Genomic DNA, 27,681 nt, shown 5'->3' on the forward strand with positions numbered 1-27,681 from the left:
ACACTTGTTTTAATATTAAACATAGTTAGAAAAGACAAAAATAATGAAAATAGTATAAATAAAGCGTGTGTCTAATCAAAAATATGTACTTTATATAGTAAATATATCAACAAAAAAAAAACATTTAAATATTTATTTGATAAAAAAAACTTGTGTTTAGTGTTATTCAAAAACCATTAACTACTATAGAAAAAACAAAATTAAAGCAAAAGACTAGTGAAGTTTTATCTCTCTCTTGTAACTGGCTTTGGATTTAGTTCCAACCAAATTATGACAAATGAATGGATCGATTGGTCGGATGCCCGTTTACGTGTACCACTGCGTATGACTGGTTATCCTTATCCGCAAGCGTATTATGTTGCCAACAACAATAATAACAGCAGCAGCAATAGCAACAGCAGCAACAATGGCACTAGCAACAATAATTATTTTTCATGCTTTACCACAAATAAATTTAATTTAAAAACACATAAAATACAACAATTATATACAACAAATGGCAAATTAAAAGGTAATTAACTTAAACACTTTTGATAATTAATTTATTAATATCTACATACATACATGTCCACCTGTGTATACATACATAGTTATTTATCAAAAAGCAATATTATTTATGAATAAATTAAATGAAATGTTTACAAAAAAAATGGGAAAGAGAAGTGAAGAGTTACAGTAATTAGTTGAATGTTTAAAAAGTTTATAATAAAAAACTTGAACTGCAATTTACTTAATAATTTAATGTGGTCTTCTTAAAAAAATACTTATTTTTGATAGCAAATGGAAATTTGATACCAAAATTAAGGGTATTTAAAATATCTGCCCAATAGTACATAAACACTTCAAAAAAAAGATGGCGTTAAAGTAAAAATTTTGTCACCACATCTATATTTTGAGTTTATACAAAATTGTTCATTAACTTTTAAAATTTTGCGTTTTTTCTTTAACAAAAACGAATAATTTGTGTAATTTTCATTTCAAACATAATATTTAAAAAAATGCCGGGTAACTTATCAAAATTTTAATTATAGTTAACCTTATAACACCTGCAAACTTTAAAAAGCTAAAAAAAAGTTGTCGTATAATTTTTTTTAGGGTAATTATGACCCAATAAACTCAGAAAAGCCATCTGAAACTAATTTGCAAATTAAGTTTAGGAACCAGGTGCAAAAAGGTGAAGAGTGCTTCAGGGCATTGTTGCCGGTTTGGGTGTAAAAACAATAATTATGATACGATTTTATTGAAAAACTAATAAAAAATATTTCGAATAGATCGGTCGACTAAAAGTTAGTACAACTTTAATTTAAACAAGTAAGAAACATTTTTTTTTGGAAATTGTTTTTTAATTTTTTTTAAAAAAAGTTTTTTCCAAATTTTTTAAATTTTTTTTTTTTTGAAAAAAAAATGTACGAAAAAAAAAATGTTTTGAGGAAAAAAAATTCAGGTTAAAAAATATTTTTCTCACGAAGGTGAAGGGTATAAAAAAAAAATATGATTACTTTTTGAGATAATTGGTGTTTTGTAATGCATGCCTTGAGGCACTCTTGCGGGTTAGAGGGTTAAGGCTTAATCAAACGTATTTTACTTAGAACAATTCAAAACCAATATTTAGATTTATTTTATTTGATGCTGTTCGATCTTACAAAACATTTGTAAGCGTAAACAACGTCAAACTAATTTGTGCTAAAAAATGAGCTTACGCCTTTTTTGGGTAAATATTTGCCATATTTGCTATTTTTTATATACATTTGAAATACAGTTGAGAATAATGTTTGACAACAATTCGAGAATAAAGTTATTTCTTTAATTGAGAAATGAACGTTTACATTTTTGTTGACAATATTATTATTCTCCATTTTATATCAAATGATTATCAACTTGGATTTGATTTCAAATCATTTTCAATTTGATATAAATTTTGAATTGAAGCTATTTATCAAGATATGATAAAATTAAATTTTACTCTAAACTTCTAGGGTTAGGGCAATGATTTATTTGAAATTTATTCAAAATTCTATCTATTTTCTGCAGAATTAATTTGTAATAAAAATTAACTTTATATTTTGTTTACTTTTTCTAGATGTACCCACACAAATACCTCCCTTAACGCCTGGTACAAATCGAAAGGTTGCCGAGGTGCTAAAAGCCTCTTTTGCTTCTTGGGAAAAAGAGGTACAGAACTGCAATATAACCAAAGGTAAGATAACAACAAAAACTCATGTATTCTTAATAATTTAGTAAATTTGTTTGGACATAAAGTTAGCAGTAAAAATTCGAGTTTTTTATATAAAATTTTAAAAGGTCAAATGTTTAACTTATTAACAATACGATTTCGAGCAACTATAATGAACACTGGTGATGACTAATATTTCCAACCGATTTAACTATAACAAATAAATTATGAATATGAGAAAGTTCTTATTGGAAAAATATAAAACCAATTTTATATTTTAGCGACACAAATTTATTGGAATACTTTTTAAAATAAATAGTTTTGCAATGAGACAAATCGGTTCATAAATGACCGAAATATAAGCAAAACACCATTTTTAATTTTTTCAAATCAAAATTCTCTGCCTTTCATAAAAATTTAAAAATAGCTTATCAGGCCTGTTACACATTTTGCTCGGAATGGTTTCAATTCCGTAGTTATACACTACACCACCATAGTGGGGAGGGTATTATACGTTTGTGCAGATGTTTGTAACGCCCAAAAATATTAGTCTATCACTTTATGAGACGATTAAACGATGTCCGTCTGGTTGGCTGGCTGGCTGTCCATGTAAACCTTGTGCGCAGAGTACAGGTCGCTATTTAATTGAATTTGAAGATATTTCGATAAAATTTGGTACATATTATTTTTTCGGCCCAAGGACCAAGACTATTGAAACTGGCTGAAATCGGTCCATTATTTCACCTAGCCCCCATACAAATGTCCTTCCGAAATTGGACTTTATCGGTCATAAATGTTTAACTTATAAATTTATCTCCACAAATTCCGCTCCAAATAAGTTTTATATATACAAAATTCATGTCACCAAATTTTGTTACGATCGGTCCATAATTAGTCATAGCTCCCATATAGACCCGCTTCCGAAAATCACTTTAACGTGCATAAATCGCTTAAAAATGTTGGTATACTCACAAAATTCAACATAGTAAACTTTCATATAGACATAAATCACACGACCTAATTTCATGGTGATCGGTCCATGATTGGTCATAGCCCTCATATAAAGCACACTTCCGAAAATCACTCAAAAATATAAATTATTGAAATTTTAAAAGAAAAAATGTTTTTGCTCTTTTACTTAGTATAGGGTATTATATGGTCGGGCTTGACCGACCATACTTTCTTACTTGTTTTTTATTAATTCCAAAAATATTTAATAATTCTGTATTTCTGATTTTAATTTGACAGCGTTTTTTATATTAAAACAAAAGTGAGGTTTTTGTAGCCGAATTTGATTAAATATTTTAGAAAAACCATTAACAACAAAGAAATATAAATTCCACTTTGAAAACTGAAAGTGGTTTCATTTCGAAAGAAATTTTTGTTTTACTTTTTCTGAAGCAGCGAAATACGGAATTAATTCCACTTTGGATCGGAATGGAATTCTGTGGCAGGCCTGCATATTTAAGAAGTTTTAAAAATTACTTAATATAATTTTTATTTTCCTATGCTTTAGGCGGAGTTTAATAAAATGTATGCTACTAATTGTTTTCTAGTGTTTTTAAGACATTTTAACAATTTAAATTAAATAATCAACAAGTTGTTATTTGTTTTTTTTTATATTAAATTCTTATTTAATAGACTATTAAAATACATAAATTCTTGTAGTACATTAAAGCAATTAAAGATATTGTACATAATTAAAAATACATATTTTATAAGGAAATATAAAACACACAGATATTCCCACAATACAAAATGTGGAAAATTTATGCAGGGGTATAATACTCAAGTATTATAAAAAGCCTGTTAAACAATATCCACCCCTCTGGTTTAAATACGATTATAGACATATTAATAAGTAATTCCAATGACAAAACATGAAAATAACATTAAATTACTTAAATGTCAATAATAAAACAGCCACAACAAACAGTTTTACTTAAAAAAAATAATTGTTTGTTTGGGTTTTTAAATAAAAAATTCTTAATTTTAATTATTTTTTATTTTTTTTTTAACTTTTGTAGATCCCCGCCAATGGACTGAAGAACATGTTATATATTGGATTAATTGGGCAATAAAAGAATTTTCATTGGTTACTATGAATCATGAACCGTTTTTAAAAATGAAAGGACGTGATATAATTGAATTAGGAAAAGATAAATTTTTAGCCATAACACCAGCATTTACCGGCGACATACTATGGGAACATTTAGATATATTACAAAAAGGTAAGAGATTCTTTAATGTTAATGTTAATAATTATATTGTACTTTACTTTATATTAATTTATTTAATTTACTTATTATTCTTAACAACATTGACATTAATAGAAATTATGAAATTTTTTTTTCTTTCGATTACTAATTAATATTGTGTTAGGTTATGTAGCAAACATACATACGTTCAAATAATACTGTAAGTGTAAATATTTTACTGTTTTATGTACAAGTACTTACAAACACACATATGTATTCGTAATATGTTGTGATGTATTTAATAATTACAAATAGTGTAAAACATGTAAGTGTTTAAACGTTTAAGGCATATTAACAAGCTGCTGGCGCCATCAGTCAGTCAGTCAAACACTCGCTCACTCACTCAGTCAGCTATTAACGCTTGCACCTGACAAATTTGATAATTCTTATAATAATCGTCACCCAAAAAAACATATAAAGAACAAAACTTATTTAATAAATTAATTCAGATATAGGAAAACAAGTGTTAATGGCCAATAACAACAAGAACTACATGTCTGTTTCCCAATTACAACTATTTTATGTCTTGGAAAACATGACGTCTCGTTTTTATGACTTTAAATTACCAGGACTTTTTCTATTGTTTGTTGAATTTCAAAGGAAATTATCAAAAGAATTCATTAAATGATTTTAGAAATAGTGTTTGGAATTTAAAAAAAAAATACTTACTTGTATTATGCTAAATGAATTGATTGAATTTATTTTGGAAAATATTATTAAAATGTTTCCTTTTTTGTATAAAGAAGTTTAAGATTGCTCCCTTGTTGTTTATTATATTTAGTAATACAATATGAATTTTTCATATTTTTCCTTCTAATTTCATTGTACTCGTATGTATTTTATGAGCTGAGCTGCCTAACCTTTTAAAATTTGTAAAAAAAGATGTAGAATTTTTAGTACACGTATTTTGCATTTCGTAGAAAATTAAGATAAATAAGGAATTGTGAATCATAGAGGTATGATTCTATAGATCTTTAAAATGCTAGAGGATATAACAAGTTTTGTTTAACAGTATTAATTGGTTCCAGGTCAATGTTTTTGAATCATAAAATACAACTTGAATCTCTTAACCCTCTAACCCGCAAACTTTAAAAAGCTAAAAAGAAGTCGTCCAATAATTTTTGTTAGGGTAATTATGACACAATAAACTCAGAACAGCCATTAGAAACAAATTTCCAAATAAAGTTTAGGAACCAGGTGCAAAAAGGTGAAGAGTGCCTCAGGGCATTGTTGCTGGTTTAGGTGTAAAAAACCAATAATTATGATATGATTTTATTGTAAAAAAAATTAAAAAGAACTAATAAAAAATATTTCGAATAGATCGGGCGACTAAAAGTTAGTGAAACTTTGATTTAAAAAAAAAAATCACACACAAAATTTCACGTGCTAAAATTATGACATCACTCACAAAACAGCTGACAGAACAAAAACTAAAAGTCAGAATGCTTTTCGACCTTCGAGGGAAATGTTAAATTAAAAAAAAAAAAATATAATTAATTTTTGAGATAATTGGTGTTTTGTAATGCATGCTTGCGGGTTAGAGGTTTAACCTTGAATTTCCTTTAAAGTTCCATAATAATAACTGAAATTTCCAAAGTTTTTGCCAGTTTCTCTACATAAATCTCAGACATCGAAAGCAAAACTTAAACAATTGCTAAAACAAATCAACTGTTAGCTCCTGCACCTACATATGTACAAGGTGGCGCAAAAGTAATCCTCCTATCAGAAAATGCTATAAATTTTGCGATTGGCACCTAATGTCAGTTCTGTTTTGACATTTGTGTAGTAAACACATGCGAAATACACGTTAATAAACAATGTTACGCTACACTGCTCCAGAACGCGGAATATTGCCATCCTTAATCACTACCAAGAGGAAGATGATTTTTCATCAAAAATAATCATGAGTGATGAGGCCTATTTCCATCTTAGCGGGTACGTAAATAAGCAAAATTTACGCTTCTGGGGCACTAAAAATCCGCGTGTAACCCATGAAGAGCCATTACACCAGCTCAAAGTCACTGTATGGTGTGCTGTTTTCGCTGGAGGAGCCATCGGACCTTTTTTCTTCGAAGACGTCGCGGGTCAAACGGTTACTGTGAATGGTGAGCGCTACAGAGCAATGATCAACGAGTTTTTTTTGCCGCAACTTGATGAATTGGGATTGGAAAACATGTGGTTCCAACAGGACGGTGCAACGGCACACACTGCACGTGCCACAACCGATATGCTGAAGGATTCATTTCCCGGGCGCCTAATCTCCCGTTTTGGCGATTTGCACTGGCCAGCAAGATCGCCTGATTTGACCGCTCCAGACTTCTTTTTGTGGGGCTTTTTGAAGTCGCGGGTTTATGTCAACAATCCTCAGACTCTTGCAGCTCTTAAAGACAATATCCGTCAAGAATGTGAGGACCTATCGCCGGAAGTTTTGGCCAAAGTGATGGAAAATGCCATAAAAAGGGCTCAAATGACAATCAACTGTGGCGGCGGCCATTTACATGACATCATATTCTCGACTTGATGTAAAAAAAATTAAAAGACCAAATAAAAATAATCCACAAGAAGAATCAAACTTTTTCATTTTTTTTTTAATTACAGCCAAAAACATCGGAAGTTTACTTTTGCGCCACCTTGTATATAAAAACTATACTATCTGACACTCTTGGAATTTCTCTTGCTATTCGTCAAATGTCAGTCACACAACGACAGAAGACTGTCAATAGTACTAAACAAGTAAGAAATTATGGTCGATCACGCCCGACCATATAATACCCTACGCTGAGTAAATGCAAAAACATTTTTCTTTTAAAATTTCAACAATTTATTTCCGCGAGTGATTTTCGGAAGTGGCCCTTATATGGAAGCGATGATCAATTATGAATCGATCACCATGAAGTAAGGTCGTGTGATTTATTTCTACATGAAACTTATTTTTGTTAAATTTTATTTGGATTACAACATTTTTAAGAAATTAATGCTCGTTAAAGTGATTATAGGTAGTGGGCCTTCTATGAGAGCTATGACCAATTATGGACCGATCGCCATGAAATTAAGTTTTTATCGTCTTATTCCAAATGTTTGGAAGAACATTTACTTAATTCGTTTACCTATTGTTGCTTTTAAAAGTATATCCATATATAGCCCATGTCAGCAGTATATTATATAGAAAAGTGTGGGGTTATCATCAGGGGGTGTCTATAATATAAAACACCTATAATAATAAATTAAAAATAAATAAATAACACTTTCTTTATTTCCTTTTCCTTTAGTTTTTGCCATAAATCAAAATTGATATGAAACTGGTATTTTTGATTTCAAACATATATAATAAATTTGCTTTGTTTAAATATTTATTAATTAAATTATCTAAAGATCAAATCGCTGAAATCTCATTTCCTGTTTAATTGTTTGTGATTTCTAAATTGTAGACACTTTAATTTATAATCAACTGTAGTAATTTCAAGTGCTAAATATAAGTTTGTTTTCAAATTTCAAGTTATTAGTTCAATTACTCATGCTAAAAGTTTGATTAAGAAGTATTTAATGGTTAGAATAAATTTATAAGCGAATTTTGAAGTCTTAACAGGTTTATTGGCCTTATTGATTAGCAGTTTTAACTAGATCTTAACTTACTGTTTGAGACCAGGATTTTTAATAAAAATTTTAGAATATGCGAAAGCTCATACAGTAAATTTACTTCGAATTACGGAATAACCCCTCAGCAGCAGTTAGGTAATTGAACATTATTTATTGTAACGTCTTTAGAAGTAGTTTGGCATAAGAATGCCTTAATTGTCAAATTGATTAACTCCTTTTAAGCTAATTTTACTTATGTTATTATTTCTTAAGGAAAGTTGTTTAAAGTGTTGGCAGTAACAAGAACCAATCGGAATTAATAATTTTGGTTAATTAGACATTAATGTTGCTCTATATTGAATATTTCAATTAAGATTAATTGCATTTTTTGATGCTATTAAAATCTTCATTTTACAATAATTTTAAATTTTGGATTCCTATTTTCCAATATTAAAATTGTTTGTATTAATGATGGCCCCTTATGTCAAAAGATTTCTCACCTTTTAACATCATACAAACCTTTTTTTCAATAAACAACATTATTAACTTAATTTTAGTTCTTGTATTGACCATTGAAAACAGTATAAACCAAAAAAATACATAAGTACATACAATATAAATATGTAAAAAAAATAAAATAATAAACTCTTGCGAAAAACTGATAAATAGAACGGAAAATCAGCTTAAAAGCGGATGTCTTCGAGGTAACAAAATCACCATCAACTAAAATGTCTACTTCTGTTACTGGTGCTATTTGGCGTCGTCATCGTAGCTGATTCAACTTCTACTTCCACTTCCACTACTGCTGCTGCCGATGTCGTTCTATTGCATTAATTCGCAGCATGCTTCACATGTCTATTTTTGTACTTTATTTGCTGTTGGTGTATGTGTGTTTCTGTTTTAGCAACCTAAACTGACCGTACCTTTTTTTTACCAATCACGCGCCTTATTGCTCTACACACTTAAATAAAAAAAAAGAAGAAAAACCCCTGTCTTGTTTAAAGATATTTTAACGGTGTTTTTGTAGATACATACAAACATTTACATATACTTTTATATATACATCCATGGAGTTTTTCATACTTTTCATGCTGTGGATGCTAAAGAGCAGTGGTTCCCAAGTATCTCCTCAAATAAAACTTCAGTGGTTTTTAAATTAAACTTCAGGTTTTTATTAAGATTATGAAAACTGGCTGGGAAACAAGGGTCTGAAATTACGAGTTTTCTAATTAAACCGCTGTAACATCGATATACCTTTTGATATATAAAATATCATAATATCATACAAAGGAGAAAAAGAATATCTATACTGAAACCAGAAACGAATGGGCTACGGCTGATATTTTTAATAACAAATAAAAGCTCCAAGTAGTTTAAAAATTGTAACAACTTTTTATTTATTCAAATTTAGACAACAACAATTTAAATAGTCACTACACACATTTACTAAAGTATACGTACGATTGTCTTTTTGGGCCTGTTTTTAAAAATCTATATATTTAAAAATACAAGGCCAGACTCATTCATTCACTCAATCATTCACTGAATCATCAGTCATGAGTGAGTGTGTGAATGAATGAGTCAGGCTTGATGTTAACTCAATCACTGTTTACGATAAACTGACTGGTTCAGCAACTCGCTGTCACTATTTTTATACACCAGCAGTATCTTCTGACGATTTCCAGCATGTTCTAGAATAGACAATTCTAGAATGATCATGTAGTGCCACAATGTGTTATCAACATTATATGAAAAATGGCACAAAAAGTAAATGGTGTCAAAAAAATTAAAAAAAAAATCACCAAATCCTTACAAATTTTTTAGATACCTGAAAAGCAACTTCGCCCATTAAATTTTTCGTTGACCTTTGAGTTTTTCTCGAAATTCAAAGGGCAGGCACTGCAACACTATGTATGGGCATAATTTTATTCTCTTAGATATCCTCTATAAATCGTAAAGAGATATAAAAATCTCAAATTTCAATTTTAATAGGGGTTTTGAAACTGGCGCACAGTGCGGCCAAAGGCACCTTTGTCCGGCCAAAAGTCGAAAAATGTACAAAATGATCCACAAATTTGTATATGGGGGTTTTTGGGGTCGCTGATTACGAATCCGTTATCAGAATTAGCAAACTCAAAATGGCCGAACTAATATGACGTCATTTCATACGAAAAAAAATTAAATGAATTTGCTAATTGATTAAAAGTTTTTGTTTTGATATTATTAGGGTATATAATTGAAAATGTATTAAAAATTAACATATTTACAATGGTGAAATGCAATATGGCGATGTTAGAATGCATTCAACAAATACATGCGTATTTGTGTAGCTTTACCTTAGTTCACGTTTTCGAGAGTTTACTGTATAATTATATATATAAATGTGGTGTTGTATTTTATGTTATTTCATGTACATTAAAGCGTACCACCTTACAAGCAACAAAATGCGCCGTAAACCCTCTAATAAGTATTATTCAAGGCAGTTATCAAAAAAAAATTTAATTTTTTTTGCCGAATTTTATTTTATTTGTTAAATTATACTTTGACTTATTACCTCCTATAGCTTGGAGAGCAGGAAAAAGCAGGAATACAAAATTTCACTCAATCACATCAATGTTTAACAAATTAAAAATAAAAAATAGTCCTTACATATCACTTTCTAACAATTTACTATTTAGAAATTTACATCTAGATTTTGATTTTACATATTATACTTACCTTCAGCTGTAGAATCCATTTTGATTCGTTTGATTTGCTTGATTACAAAAACTTTGACACGTGTTTAACGGAAACTCCTACTAGTCGATCTTTCCTACGGTAGTATGCCATTCGTGTGAAGGCCTCATTCAAACTGAAATTATGAAGGGCATTTGAGGCAAGGGTCCTTACTATGATAATTGTTTATCTCCTAGAGCATTTCTTTATGACAAAAAACCCCCAACTAAAAACTTGTTTTTTTCGACTTTTGGCCGGACAAAGGTGCTTTTGGCCGCACTGTGTGGCGTTATTAAAATCAAACTTTTTGGGTGTTACCTGCTAATAGTTTAACTCTATCCTACGAAGACAAAAGTTCATTCTGAATCCTGTAGCTTGATATTTTGTTTCGACCTTTGCACAATCCGAAACAGCGATGAGAATTTAGAATTTAGGTAATTTAATTTTATATTAACAGTAATTTTTATTATAATGTATTGTGTTAGCCCCCATTAAACGTTTAGGAAACTCTGTTCGAGAAAATTGATTTATAAGTGCAAAAAAATTGAATGACCGTTTTCTCTGCTCGCATATACAGCAGTTAAACCCGTTCTTGTTCATTTAGGGTATTAAATAAATGATCAAGCAAACGAAAGAGTGAGCGGGCCGCTGTTGGAGTGAGTATAAATTTATTTAGGTTGATTCATTTGACGAAACACCAGAAGTCAAGTCAAATCTTGATACCTCTCAGGGAAGACCAGTGAACAGTGTTGCAATGGACAATTTTTAAAAGGTTCTTTTTCTAAAATAAAAACAAAAAAAAAATTATCTAAATATGAATTTTGGGTATTAAATACCATTAAAATATTTTTTTTTTTGAAATTCCGAAAAAAATGTATTTAAAATAAAATTTTTAAAAAAAGTGGGGGCAAAGAAAACCTGTTGAAAAAGAGGCAAATTTCTATTTCAGTCACACAATGGTTGGCAATGCTGCGTTTGGCTTTGGTTCTACTTTCAAATTATTATTAATTTGTCTATTCTGTTTCATATTTTCTTTTGTAGTTTTTTTTTTCGTTTAGATTTTTCTACATTGAACACCTTTTTTTTAATATGATTTATTATTGCTTATAGATGGTTGCTGATTGTCCGTCTGGTCTGAATTGTGTAAAAGAGTTAAGCAGGAAGTTTACAATATTTACAATCAAGGTTTTTTCGTTTATTTAAATTTCATTTATTAGATGGGTTACAAGTACATACATATACATATGTAAGAAAAATTTAGCTTTGTGCTTAAATTTGTAAAAATATGTTGTTTATGTTCGCAAATTCTATTAAAAATTGTATTAAAAGACTTTGTTAGGAAAAGGCTTTGTCCTTAAAGTGGCAAATAATCTTGTTCACAACACAGTTTTTTGATAAAAAGGAAATAATTTGCAAACAAAATATAAAACACAATAAAAATAAGTGAATTTTGTTTTAAACAGAAATTAGATTTAAACTTGTATCTAAACTTAAATAAGCTTAGTTTGATATGAAGGTACTTTGAGAATTTTTACATAAATATTTAGTAGATACTAGTTGACCGCCCCGGCTTCGCCCGGTAGCTATTTACTAATGTTAGTTCAAGGTTTTCCAACCCACATATACCTGCCTGTTCTTATTTATTTGCAAATAAAATATCTAAATTTGTACTGCATACTTTAGGGAGCTTTTTTTATTACAGTTGACTGGGCTCAAAAAAAATTTCCGAGTTTTACCCGGAATTTTTGAATTGTTTCTTTACAAATCATCTCCTGAAAATTTCGAATCGAATAATAAAAAAAAATCAGCCTAATTGCTCCAGACGTTCTCACGTGATGACATTACATACATGGACCATTTCATTTTTATATATATAGATTACTAGTTGCTGCAAAAACTAAGGACTTACATTTTCAAGGAAAACAAGTGTCAATGTTGATCGATAGACTAGACAATAGTGTGCTGGGCTATCAATCTGATGGTTGCGGGTTCGATTCCCGCAGGAAACTCTGGGTTCATCTGCGAACAAACAAAAATCATCTCAGTTTGAGTTTGTTATAAGAAAATTTGATAATAAGTGAACCAACCTAGTTTGAAATTTCTCATTCTCACAAAAAATCTTTCTTGGCAAAGTTGGCAAAGAAAGTTGAGGATATCATCAAGTTTTATCCAAACTTTTGAAATATTTTCTAATTTAGGAGATTTTTGGTAATTATTTGAACTTTTTATTTTATAAAATTTTAAAGTAAATTTTTAATTTGTCTCAAGTTCATTTATTATAATTACTCTGTAATAATTCATAGAATGAAATTTAATTTTATACAATTGGCAAATTGGAATGCATTTTCTACCCTGCCAAGAGCGTCATCGCAACAATCTTTATTATCAAGGTCTATATATTTTCTTTTTATTTTGTTCTTCCAGATTGTGAAAAACCCTCCGATGATTGCAATGTTGTTAATACAAATAATTCATATGAGACAGGAACAACAACTGGATCATCAGTCTGTGGATCGGACCATCAAGTAGGATTTAGTAATAACAATAGCAATAATGCCAATGCAACCAACAACAACAGCAACAACAATAATAATACAAATTCAACAAACTCCACTAACAACAACAATAACAACAGCAATACAAATAGCCGTTTGACACCACAAGATTTTTCACCATCAGCAGCATCAACATCGGCAGCGTCACCATCAACCTCAGCGGCTGGCACAACAACAATAACAACATCAGCAACAAGTGATAAAACAGCAACAACATTTCATACAACATCAACAACAACATCGTCGTCAATTGCTTCAGCGTCAGCGGCAACAACACCAGGAGTACAGCAACATCACAGTGGTAAGTGCAAGAAATTATTTTATTAATACATATTTGTACTTAGTTTTTTATTTTATTCGTTTAAATTTAAAATTTTAACCGGAAATTGAAAATATGGGAAATAAAACAAGAAACAGTACGAGTTTACTTTTTGGTGGGTCTTTTTATAGTTTTAACTAAACGCATTTAATGCATTTAAATTTTTTATATTTGAAAAAAAAACTTATTTATAAATTAATATTGCATTAAATCTTGCAACGGTTTATTTTGTTATTTTTTTTTTGTTTTATTATTTACATATTTAGTTTATACGATTTTGGCCATATCCGGCGTGTGTCAAAATGTTTTTAAATGTTTCTTTTTTTTTTGGTTCGTTTATATTCAAATATAAATTTCTTTACCAATAGTGGGTATTTTGTGTTAATTTGTTTATCAACAATTAACAAAAAATTCATTTATTAATTGATAAAGTAATCAAGTGAAATTTTTAAGTATTGAACGACTTTTGTGATGTGCTACAGCAGGAGGAAAGTATTGAAAAGTCGACTAGATTTATATATAAGTGGTCATGAATACTTTACGTCTGCAACAATATTTCCATATTTCCAAACACATTTCAAATATTGTTACATATAAAAAAAGGTTAGCCAATTCATATGAAATATTTCGAGAAATTTTGTCTGAGTAAGAGTTGTGTTTGAGTAAAACTTCTATAATTTTACTGCGTACATTTATTTAGGAAATATTGGATCATTTTGAAATATATTATAATCTTAAAATTTTTGCTCTTTTGCCTTATTTAAGTAACTTTATTGTCAATAGAGACTTTAAGTCAAATAAACTATAAAAAATTTCCAAAAAGGACTTATAATTATCATTAAAAATCATACAAAAAAATAATAAAACTAAATTAACAGATTTCACAAATAAATTGTTTGACTCTTGTAAAATTTGTGAAATTAGACTTATCACGTTTACACACTAAGCTGACGATTTGACGGTTAGAGTTGTCATTCGAATAAAAATTATTCGAATAATCAATTTGGAATAAAAAATTATTCGATAAATAACACAGGGCAACAAAATCGAAAAAATTTTGGAGGCTTTTTAATCCACTACCCAATTTTTATGTATTGTGGTTCAAATGTTTCTCCACATAACTTATGATAACTAAAAAACGGTTAGTCCGATATTATTGAAGTAAACTTAGAAAAGTTCATATAACATTTTTGTTAAAATTTTTGTTACAATAACAAAACACATGTAAAATTTACACTCAAAGTACACGCTTGTACGCACACACAATTTTCTGAAAATAAGCGAATTCACTTAATTGTGAATAAATTCGAAAATAATTCATCGATTTTTATGATTGATATCTCATTTTGTTCCTATTACATGTTGCTTTGCGATAAAGCAATAACTCTAAACAATTTCTGCCGTTTTCGATTTTTTATGTTTTTTTTAAAACATAAAAATTGGATATTTTACATAACAAATATATTTTTTGCTTCAATTTGTTATTATAACTCCGAAATTACTGAGCCGGTTAAAACGCAATATATAATCGTATTAAAGGATATGTAAATATGAACGTTTCTAAGTTTATTTCAATAATATCGGACTAACCCTTTTTGAGTTATCATAAATTAATTCACAATTTTAGAAAAAAAAAATTAAAAAAAATCTATCCATAGAATTGAAAAATTTTACCATTTCTGTACTTAGGTAACCATGATTCATCAAATCTATATAGTAGTTACTGAAGCCTTTTTTCTGTTGACCTGTGTAATAGTCGATTAATCGAATACTCGAATAAAGTTCTTTTTTTAGTTAAAATTAAAAAAAAAATTAATAAACTAAATTTTCTGAAGAAAAATATCTCAAGGAAACAAGACCAAACATGTTTATAATGTTATTCCTAATTGATTACATTGCACAATTTATTAGGAAGAACTGTCTACGTAAATTTTCACAATTAACTTTGGATTAACACACCAACATCAGAACATTGTGAAACTTTACTTAAAAACGAAAACTACTAAAATCTTATGCGAGGAAAGAATTTGCAATATGATTAAAATGATTTTCCAATTAATTACTGAACGCCTCATACGAATTTATCAACAATTATTTCTTAAAATAATTATTTTATTATTATTTACATCTATAATAATCTATGCAAATTTAATTATTGTTAACAAACAAATTATAACAATTTTTTATTCGATCACTTGAATAATAATAAAGTTAAGAACTTTTATTCGATTAAAATAAAAATTGAATAATTGACAATCCTACTGTTAGTACAAGAGAGAAAAAGAATGATAGTGAAAAAATAATTGGCATAAGTGGTCAAAGGTCAGCATTTTTATAGGTAGGAAATTGTATTCTCTATTATAAAACTGAAGTAAATAATATTGGCCAAAAACCTTTAGCCTTATTTAGATCATAAAGTATGTCAATTTTTATTTCATTATCTTTCAATCCGCAATTTACTAATTTCGGTATCTAATTTCAACAAATTGTTTAGATTTAAACTCAGTTTAGGCAAGTTAGTAACAATTCTCAGTAATTTCATACACAGAGAAAACAGATTCGTGCTAGCAACCGAATTTGTTGCCAATCGAATGGTTCTATCTTAGTGACCGAATTTTACAGTTGTGGCTACAATATTTTGGAAGGGGTAACTAAAGTTTGGTTGCTTCAACTGAAATTCTTCTTTATCAACTGACTTTCTGTTCTTAGAACTGACAAATTCTATGTATGCAACCGAATCATTCGATTGGTAACAAATTCGGTTGCTATCACGAATCTGTTTTCTCTGTGTAGAAATAAATGAAATATTTACAACTAAAGTTCGTCAATGCTTTTTGGGGGATTAATGCAAGTTATTACCCCTACCTATGACCTATGTCAGTAGTACCCTACAACAATATTTTTTTTTTTCAGACATCAGGTTTCATAAAAGTGTCTATGTACAACAACAGCAACAACAAGCTGAAAATGACTTTGTTTGGATAAACAATTAAATTAATTTGATTTGAATTTTATTTTATTTATGTTATTGAAATTGAAACGGAAATTAGTTTCGTATTAAAAAAGAAACACTCACACACCAACTTAAACAACCTATAGACCAGCAAGCGTGTGTGGTGTGTTCAAAATTTTAAGATTTATAATAATCAGCCGTAACAATATTAATTTTAAAGAAGCTCTATTTTAAATAAAGGGGAAAATCATACACATATTTAGAAAATGAAGAACGAACTACTACAACATATTATTGGCGCCAGCGTAGGTTTTAAAACAAAAATGTTTACAATTCCTTATAGAAAACAAAAAATAAATTCCCTGTAGAAGACCATTTATTATTATGAATGTTGTATGGTTAAATCTAATCTAAATTAATTTAAAATTAGTTGCGCTTATGGCCTTTATAACATTATTAATATTCAAAAACTCAACACACTTACAAAAGAAAAAAAGAAAAAGAATAACAATTCCTATGTCATGTTTAACATGCTGTATATTAATTTCAGTTTATATCATATTTTCATTATTTTAAAGTGTATAAAAAACATACATTCATAAATATGTAAGTGGTTTTGACTTAATTAAGGTGGTCATCTGACATCACGTTCGGTCCATTTTAAAATGAATGAATTTTAAAAAAGAGTCGTTGTAAATAATGGCAGCAGTAACATTAACATCATCACCATTTTTAATATTAGTGGCAGCATTTATTATTGCTCCCCCTGTTTCTCTGTCACTTTGAGATAAAATAACTGAATGTTTATTAAAAAATTGGTAACTTCAACACATTCATGTTTTGTTTTCTTTTATTTTAGTTTTTTTTCTCGGTTGTTGTGATAATTAATTAAGTTTTTTTCTGTTTATTATTTATGCCATCATCCTCCTCTCAAGCTGTGTGTGTTAAAACCGTTTTTGTCGTTTCTTGTAAATTAATTGAATTTATAGTTTTTGACACATTATTATGATGTTGAAAAAAACACCATTTATATTAAAATCTATTTTTCATTTACATTGATAACTAGTGAAATTTATTTAATAGTTTCGGTTGCAGCATTTCTGGTTTATCCTCGTTTAATTGAATTAATTTAGTAAATTTTTATTTTTGGTTTTATGATTGAAATTTATGCGTTTTGGTTGTAATTTCTTAATGGTTTATTTTGATTGGTTGTTGATAATTTTCAAAAATATTGTTTAATTATGCAAAATTTTAAGGTTTTTTTTTGTTGAAAATATTTGAATGAGAAAAGTTTGAATAAATTAATTATGAAAAGAATTTAAAGTTTTTTCATGTGTTTTTATTTTAATTGAATAAATAATAATTTTAAAATTATCAGTTCTTATTTTATTGATTTTTTCAAACTAAACAATTTGTAATATCACCTCTTGACATTCTCAAAAAAACTGTTCAAAAGTCAGCCCAAATAGCCGCTAGAGCAGTCATCCAGAAAATTTGGACACCGAACCTTTTATGTGCTCTTGTCTCACACCTACGAACACGTACGCATTGAGCGAAATCCCCCAATCTCGCATTATCATCAGTAAAAGGTTTATTATACTCATTACCATGAGTTTCCGTCTGTCTGTTGAAATCAACTTCCGAAGCTCCAAAATAATTTGCATACATGATTGAAACATCAATATAGCCGATATATATATACCTGGTTCGGTTGCTATTTTAAATCGGGAAAATCAGCTCACATATATAAAATAATCCTACCTCAATTTGTGACCTTTTTTGACCTACATCTAGGTTATTCGGGGTTGTCATAGAATCCAATCATGGTTGAAAACGACAAAAAAAGGTACATTTGACTTATGAAATCCAATGTAATTTTTTGTTTAATCGATAAAGAATTTAATTCTAGATCGAATATAAAACCAATAACTTTCGATTCCGACAATTTTTTTTTTTCATTTAATCCTTTTCTTTATTGAATCTTTCTTTTGAGAAATTTACAATAAGTGTTAAAATCTTAACCTATACTAAAACTAAAGTTTTTATTGCCGCTGCAATGTCCAACATGAGTGCTCGTTAAAATGATTATCTGGCAAGATCCAGTGTTTCCAATCGCCTCAGTCGTCTTCTGGATTCTATGACAACCCCGACTAAGACCAATTACGTGCACATAGCCTCAAAAGTGAGTTAACAGTGAATTATTGTTTTTTTTTTTGAAAATAACGAAAATTATTGGAGTCCGACCTAAGCCTTTTTTCAGAACGGAAACTAATATTCAGCCTTATCTGCAATAAACCTAAGCATTTAAATTAGAATCGATAGATAGAATAGATTTTATTTATCTCATTTTTAATTTTCATCATCTTAAAAAAATCAAATAATTCACTGGAGTTTACTCAGTTTTGAAGCTGTGAGTATATAACGTCATAGGAATTGGTCAAAATCGGGAAAAATATTTTTTAACCAGAATTGTTTTTCACCAAAATCGTTTGACTATTAATCTGAGGGTTAAAGGTTCGATTCCCGCCAAATAATCTGGATGTATTTGAAAACAAAAAACGTTTCGCAGTTCATGTTTGTTTAAAAAAATGTCGAATATTGCGCTCTTACTTGTTTGTCATTGTTGTTTTCCCGCAGTTCTAGGTAACTAGTGATTTTAACCATCATTACAGTCATTACTGTTTGCAGAATTAGCTATGTGACTAGTTATTTTAACATGTTCGTGTCCATTAAAAAAAAAATTTCTTTTGTGGTTAGGCTATATATAAAATCACTAGTTCAAGACAGTATGCCAGAAATCTTGAGCCAACATTATCACTTATACAAGCATAAATTATGGATCTATGAGTTTGATGACTGCTCTATATTAACTAAAGAAGAACTAGTCACGATTGGTTCCTAAGATATAAGTATGGACTCTAGTTAAAAACTGACCTGGCACTTTAACATAACGATATTCAAACGGGGGAAAATTGTAAAATTTTAGAATTTCTGTGACAGGTTCCTTGATTAACATGAATTCGTTAGGGATATTAGAAAGTGATCACAAGTTGATCGCATTAGTAATGCATTAATAAGAGTTCAGAGCTGTATTAGTCAGGGGACTAAAAATAGCAAAAACTTTCCATTTGGGAACATCCCAAAGTTTTTTTTTCAAATGTTTGACAAATTGTGAGACATTTTTACACAATTTGTTCAGAATTAAAGAGAATTAACAAGTTTCAGTTTATATTTTTAATTTTTTTAATACATATTTTCAATATTTATTTTTTAAACTGATTAGTATTTTATTTTGCGTGCAAATATCTTAGATATACTAGCCTAGATACGCTCTCAACCAAAACAGCCAAAGACCCTGGCTTGATCATTATTTTTTTTTATAAATTTTGTATTTGTTTTTTATTATTGTTGTTGTTGTATTGTGTTTAAATCCATAAACATACTTGCAAACATATACAATATTTAGTGTTTTACAAATAACCAAGCGAATGATTTATATATTTTTGCGCACTCGTATAGTATGCCATGGCGCTGGTATTGATGCGCTACATTGAGGGCACAAAAGGTGATGAGTAACACAAAAATATTATTCATTATAAAATACAAAAAAATCGTAAAAAAAATCTCTCTCTAAAAGGTATAATGAAAAAAGAACTAAATGTGGTTTTGAAGTTGAAATAACGATTTAGTAGCCATTTGATTTAGTGCGTTTCAAAAATGTTGTTTGGTTTCTATTTTATTTGTTTTAGAAGAACTTTTGAAATGTTTAACAGCATTGGTGAATTGTATAGAATTATAGTTACCTCAAGTTGTTTAGAAGATATTTTAATTACATTTCAAATTATATGTTTTCTTATTTTGATTTGTTCTCCTTCAAAATCGGGAAACTGATAAAGTTTCTATATTGAATTAGACAACATCTTTTGAATTCTAGTTTTTCTGTTCACACTATTACACATTTAATCACACTGTATTTTATTCATATGATGGCTGTTTTTTTTCCTGTTAATTCTTCACAAATTATGCAATTAAAAGTCTGTGAAATGCTGTTTTTTTTTTCTTTTGACCAAGAAATTATTCTCCACTTTAATAAAAAGCTTTATTTAGTTTAATTTTTAAAATTAAAACAAACTTAAGAAAAATACTGCAGCCACAACAGCAACATACAAAAACATTATGAAATACTATTTTCGACTTTTCATGGTTGGTTGACTTTTGACTGAAATTAAACGAAAAAAAATCTTATTTAAAAATGTTTTTTTTGGGGTTTTTAAACAAAGAAGTTTTAATTTCATCAATCTGATGAATAACAAAACAAAAAAAGTTTTTGATATTTTGACCAAATATAACGTTTTAAGTGTGAAATTTTCCCCTCTTTGTAGCAGCTCAAAGCAAGCTTAATTGTTTAAGTAAGCGTTATTTTTACTGTAAATGCCCGAAATGTTTAAATATACCCTACAGTTTGTAAAGAACAACGCTTTTTGCTCCAAACTACATATAAAAGAAGCCCCAAATGATCTCTTCTAAAACTCTTTAATAAGTTTTAACCTGAAATCACGCTATAAAATATTTCGGTGTTAATTATCTGTAGCTACCATGCGAACCCACACTGAAAATTTATTTTTATGAGCATAATTCTCTCATAAATATAAAAAAGCATTGAATTAATAATATTGCTAAATATCGATTTAAGTTAAATCGATATGACTCCGTTTTGACATGACCACACCACTAAATGCGATTGATCATCTATCTCGATCATGCCCAGATGCTAGAGAAATTATTACTAGAGCCAACCTGTAGCAGATTTACTTTTATGCCCGTAACTATCTCATAGAATATATTATAATAATAGAGAATTGAACACAAATAAAGTTTGGTTCTTTGCTACCAAGAAGCTCCCTGTCCTCAAGTAGAATTAATATGACTTCGTTTTGACAAGATCACACCACTCAATGATATTATTAAACAAAATCAAGACTATCTTCTGGTGAAATGACTGGAACTAATGGATCCAACCTGTCGCATTCAGGTATCCAATAAAATTACACAGTCGAGTTTCCGATACTTCAAATAGATCATAGTGAACGTGAAAAACTTCTTCTTACCGCGGTCTTAAACAACCGAAGGTTTGTTTGTTTGCTATTCATTTGATTGAAGATAAAATATTTTAAATCAATTTGGTTTAGATTTGAATTAACAAAAATTTAACCATTCAAATATGAATTAGTTCCACTATTAATTAATTAAAAAATTAATGAATTCAATTCAAATACAAGCCATTGAATGAAGCTAAAGAATTTTTGTTGGGAATGGTTCGATGTCATTTTTTAAAAAATAACAAAAGTCTGGGAAATTAGGAACTCTAGTTCTTTCCCAATTACTCGTCAACACTGCCATTAGCTTCTTTCCGGTTCCGGTTCCTCAAGAGTTGTATAGAATGTTTCACATGGTATACAGTCCACATTATTTGCCTTTTGATAATCCAAAAAGGTATTGTGGCAGATACTGATTCTCAGATATTTAAAGCGGATCCTTCTCTGGCCAGCTCGTCAGATAACCCATTGCCTTTGTAGTCTTTACGAGCTGGGATCCAAACTAGCATAATGTAAAATAGACGTCCTAACACGAATAGCTCTTCCTTACACGGTCTGACTAAGATTTAAATAACATAACTGCCAACAAAAATACCAGATCACTTTGATCTTTTTATGCCTCCCAGATCATCTAAGCCTTAAAGACGCCAGTCTAATCTGGAAGACGTATTGTACACTTTAATTCTAGTTCATCACAGACGACACCAGAACCTACTCCACAGCAATGGAGTTTATGTTATGATCCAAAACAAATTTCTGCAAAATTAGTTGTCACAAGTTGTTCTACACAGCAGAGTTTTCAAAATTCAACTCAGCTTCAGAGTTTATGCCCCATAAAACTTAAATAACATTATTAATATAGTTTTATTTTCTGTGTACATATGTGTTAAATAATACATAAATTTAATTTAATAATTTATGCACGTTTCTGTGGTTAGTTGTGTTCTACATTTAACACAGTCTCACAATCTAACCATCATCATATTTTTTTTTATACATTTTCAAAATGATAAAGATCTTTAACTGATTTTGGTTTTGGGATTTGCCATATAAAAAATAAATAAATAAACAAGAGTAGACTTTTATAAATATGTATCAGTAGTAGGTATGTGTGTGAGTTTGAGATAATCGAAAATGATAATTGTCTACATGTGACAGCCCCTATATACATATATGTCTGTCTGAGTGGCTACATTTGTGCACGATCTGTTTAATGTCAAAATCTAAACATGACAGACTTTCAAACGTTAAATGTACCACAGAGTGCGTTAGTAAGGGCCCCTAGTTAGTGGTTACAGTCAGAGTGTGTGTTTGTGCTAAACAATGACTGACCATTTAATAATATTATTTATTTATTTATTCATTTTAATTGACTACCACTGTTAATTCAACAGTTTCATTAATTGTCATACATACTTGCTGTGTGTTTGGTAACCAGCGGAAAAAATATGCAGTAAATAGGCCTCTCTTAAGGCCTTATATTGCAGACAAAAGGATACCCAGTAAAATCGTTTAAATTTTACATGGCATGTCATTGGAAGGCCTTGCATATTTGCTTCTGTTACAGGGTTGATAGAAGGACTACTTAAGGAGGCATATTAAAAGATCTTCATTTGAAGGCCTACAAGTAGACCTGAAGCAAACTTCACAGCATAAAGTGTTATAATAGACTCATTTTTTTGGAAGATTTTGTTCCTTCTTCCGGTATTAAGAGACAGCATAAATGAATAATTTCAAAACCAATCATGTTTGAATTTTAAATAACCTTATTTTTCAATGCAATTTTGAATGGGTATGAAGTTTTTTTTAGAAGTTGAAGCAAAGTCCTTATAGAACATCTTCTGAGAGAATACACACGCAGAGAAAAAATATAGTTGGGCATGGTTACTGTAACCATTTCAATATTGTTACAAGTTTTTTAACTATATTATAGTCACAGTAACCATTTACATGATTGTGGTAACTATAATATGGTTAATTTACGATTCACATGATTGTATCAACCATATATATGGTTACAGTAAACAAATATATGTTTGTGACAACCATTCATATGATGAAGGACTTATCATATTATGGTGATCTCGGCTTAAGGCTTATCATAATCTGAGAACAACATATTATGATAAAATTATTCATCATAAATATGGTTGCCACAAACATATATTTGTTTACTGTAACCATATATATGGTTGATACAAACATGTGAATCGTAAATTAATCATATTATGTTTACCACAATCATGTACATAGTAACTGTGACTATAATATTGTTAAAAAACTTGTAACACTATTTAAATGGTTACAGTAACTATGTCCAATTATATTTCTTCTCTGCGTGCAGAGTGGAATGAGTATCGGATCTTATAGAATGTGTAAACAAGTCTTTTAGAAGGCCTACAAAGTGAAACCCTAGCTATTTTTCCCGCTGGGAATAGTTGAAAAGAACTTACAACTACTTTCAATACTACTACTGCTGCTGGTGATTACTATTTACTACTACTATAGCAACATGTTAATAAGTAATAATAAATATTTCTAAATAAAATTTCCATATTATTGATGTTAAACTTACGTACATTTGCATATCAGTTGTTTCGGAATAAAAACGAGCGAACGAACCTTGTTTATTTTAACATCATTAATATAAATGAGAAGAAAAACTACAGAAACACAAAATAAAATATACAATATTTGTTTTAAACAGCCAGAAAAAAGTATTTGTGGGGAAAACAAAAGTTTTGGTGGGAATTTCATTGAGTTTATCAGGGTTTAACAGTGAAATGTGATTTGAATTGTCAGCCCTTTCACTCTCTGTTGGTGTTTCCAATTTTCAAGGCGCGAACCCCACGTTATTAAACTTAAACTTAATATCGCATTTGCAATTTAATTTTACACTTTATATGTACATATGTGCGTATGTTTTAAATGATATCCAGGTGTTCATTAGGATTTCATTAAAAGGGTCTTATTTTCTCGCTTTTGAGAAGTGCTTAAATTGTAATAAAATTTATAAATTCATTATTAATTCATGCGTTTACTTTTTAACAGTAAAAAAAAACTAATGATTTTATTTAAGTTTTCCCATTGCTATAATAATGGGAGATGTTAGTAAAATGTTATACAAGTATAGGTTAAATCTATATTAAAATCTTTGGGAGAGAATTTATTTTGATACAAGTTAACAAATACGCAGCCCATGTTAAAAAAAATTGTTAAGGGAAGTATGCTTAGATCATACAAGCAATTCGTAGCCTAATTCATTAATTTTTGCCATCGAAACTGCAAATGTGTGCCCCCTTACATTGTCCTGATGAGAAATAACTTTTTTCTTGGCCAAATACGTTCGTTTTTATACCCTTCAGGGTATATATAAGTTTGTCATTCCGTTTGTAATTTCCACAATATAATTTTCCGACCCTATAAAGTATATATATTCTGGATCCTTATAGATAGCGGAGTCGATTAAGCCATGTCCGTCTGTCTGTCCGTCTGTCTGTTGAAATCAATTTTCTGAAGACCCCAGATATCTTCGGGATCCAAATCTTCAAAAATTCAGTCAGACATGCTTTCGAGAAGTTTCCTATTTAAAATCAGCAAAATCAGTCCACAAATGAAACACACTGTTTAGTCACTGATGGATTCACGGTTACGAAACGGCGCAAAAACTCGTCCATATTACAGCTGTCATATGATTGCATTTGTGGCCGTGGTACCCATCTTGCCGAAAACTTTCTAATGCCCAAGTGATCATTCAAAATTAAAACCACTCAGCCCTGTGATATCTATAATCTACTTGTTAAAACTTTTAATTATTACATTACAAATTGTTCGGGCGTAGAGACTGGACCTCCAACAAAATCAAGTAAACCAATTTTTCACCATTGAAATTGATTGTGAATAGTTCCCATATACTTATCAAGCTTATCCATGGTTTGAGTGATGTTTTTTTTCCGCACACGAACTTAATTTTTTCCATTTGCTCCTCAAGTTTCGCGGTAGTCTGCTATCAGTGGCTGTCAAACACAAACTAAATGACGCAGCTTGTTTAAATTTTGACAGCAGTCAACTGACATAGGCGGAAAATTCAAAAAGTCACAGACTTATTGACCCGCTCTCATATTATAAGCATTCTAAAGTAAGTAAAAGTCAGCCGAACCCATCCTGTTTAGTGCCTCTAAAATTCTCTTTCCAGTACAAAACACAAATATTCCAAAAAAAAATACAATTGGAACTGTGAAAATTATTTCCCTTGATGTTGATGGTTTATAAATATTTTTCTATTTAAATGATTTTTAATACAAAACTTTTTAGTACAATAGTAAATATTTTAGAGGAATCTTATTAATTTCGATGATGTATTTTGGACGTTTCAGAGTTTTACACACACCTATAATTGCATAAAGATCAATAATGTAGAAATAATTTATTGTAAAGTCTTGGATGAATATTTCTAAGCGTTATATATGTAATTACTTCCAACACTAGTTCGAAGTATGTATTTACACAAACTGAAGATTAAACGATATTATTAACATTTAGCGACTTTCGTTAATTTCCGTAAGTTTAAAGAAATAATCTAAAACAGTGGCCGGCATAAAGATAACATGGATTATAGTAACTTGTTATGTACTTTCATTATCTGCTGTTATAAGACCAGCGTTTTACAGAGATTTTCATATCTTATTTGATAATTTTTATGAACTTCGTGCCAACCACTGATCTAAAAACATTTAATTTTTAAACAGTCGCGATTGATCAGTGTAAGTGACCAGACGTATTCTGTGCGCTTGATATTATTCCTCAGTTTAAAAAAAATTATAAGTTTCAAAAATTAAAACATTAATATTTACCAAAAACAATTACATTGCGTTTACGCATTGAAAAATAAACTCGTTTTTAAAAAAGCAAAAACAAAAATTAACACATTTATTTGCTAACAAAAACAATTCAATTCGAATTGCAAAAAACAAGTAAAGCAATATACATAGAATGAATTCTGAAAGTGATAGCAGTGAAGACAGTGTTATGAACTGGCAAGTGATGAATAGCAGTAAACGTAAGAAAACAACAATTAGCTTAGACATGCAAAAGAAGCCAAGACATGAAGAACCTAGTACTTCTAACAACAAATTTGATGCACTTGATGAAGAACCTGAAGCTGAAGCCCAACCACCAGAGGAAAGAACCCCAAAACCACCACCTATATTTATACCATGTGTAGATAATATAAGTAAAATGATGCTTTGTTTTGCTAGTGTTATTCCTAATAGAGATTTTAATTACAAATCCTTACGAGATGGTCAAATAAAACTTTTAGTTAAAACAATAGAGTCCTATAGGAAACTTATAAAGTATTTAGATACTAACAAAATTTGTTTTCATACTTATCAGCTTAAGAATGAACGTGCTTATAGAGTAGTTCTCAAAGGTCTTCACCATACAACATCGACTGCAGATATTAAAGCTGATCTCTTAACTTTGGGTCATCAAGTCAGATGCGTTACTAATGTTAGAAGCCGAGTAACAAAACAACCATTACCAATGTTTTTCGTCGATTTGGATCCTTCCCCAGACAATAATAAAATATATGAAGTAAGATATATTAATAATGCTGTTGTTAAAATAGAGCCTCAACGCAAAACAAATGACATTGTACAATGCCACCGTTGTCAAGAATTTGGTCATACAAAATCGTACTGTAAAAAACCATTTGTTTGTGTAAAATGCGGAATGGATCATCCAACCGCCGAATGCCAAAAATCTAGAGATGCATCACCCAAATGTGTCCATTGCCTGCAAAATCACACCGCTAACTATAAAGGATGCCAAGTGTATAAGTCGTTAAGACAAAAAATAAATAACAATATTCGAAATTATCGCCAACCACATTTCGTCACCAACTCGTCGGAATTTCAACAGACTAATTCTCAAAGAAATTATAATAATATCCCAGCAAATGCAACATATTCTGAAGTATTACAGCAAAATAATAAAACACAGGAAAATGAAACAACTGCATTAAAAAATATTGAA

The 27,681-nt window shown here is 29.5% G+C and overlaps 1 protein-coding gene across 1 annotated transcript in view; it reads left to right on the forward strand.

The window, feature by feature from the left end:
* Nucleotides 1–245: 245 nt before the first annotated feature.
* LOC135963994 (ETS-like protein pointed) overlaps nucleotides 246–27,681 on the forward strand; it is a 90,848-nt gene continuing 63,412 nt past the window's right edge. The window contains exons 1-4 of the mRNA XM_065516037.1: nucleotides 246–511; nucleotides 2,081–2,197; nucleotides 4,201–4,404; nucleotides 13,147–13,578. Coding sequence (XP_065372109.1) covers nucleotides 271–511; nucleotides 2,081–2,197; nucleotides 4,201–4,404; nucleotides 13,147–13,578 — 994 coding nt within the window. The 5' untranslated portion in view covers nucleotides 246–270. The remainder of the gene's footprint in view (nucleotides 512–2,080; nucleotides 2,198–4,200; nucleotides 4,405–13,146; nucleotides 13,579–27,681) is intronic.

The sequence above is a fragment of the Calliphora vicina genome, chromosome 1, assembly GCF_958450345.1.
Source record: "Calliphora vicina chromosome 1, idCalVici1.1, whole genome shotgun sequence".
Lineage (NCBI taxonomy): Eukaryota > Metazoa > Arthropoda > Insecta > Diptera > Calliphoridae > Calliphora > Calliphora vicina.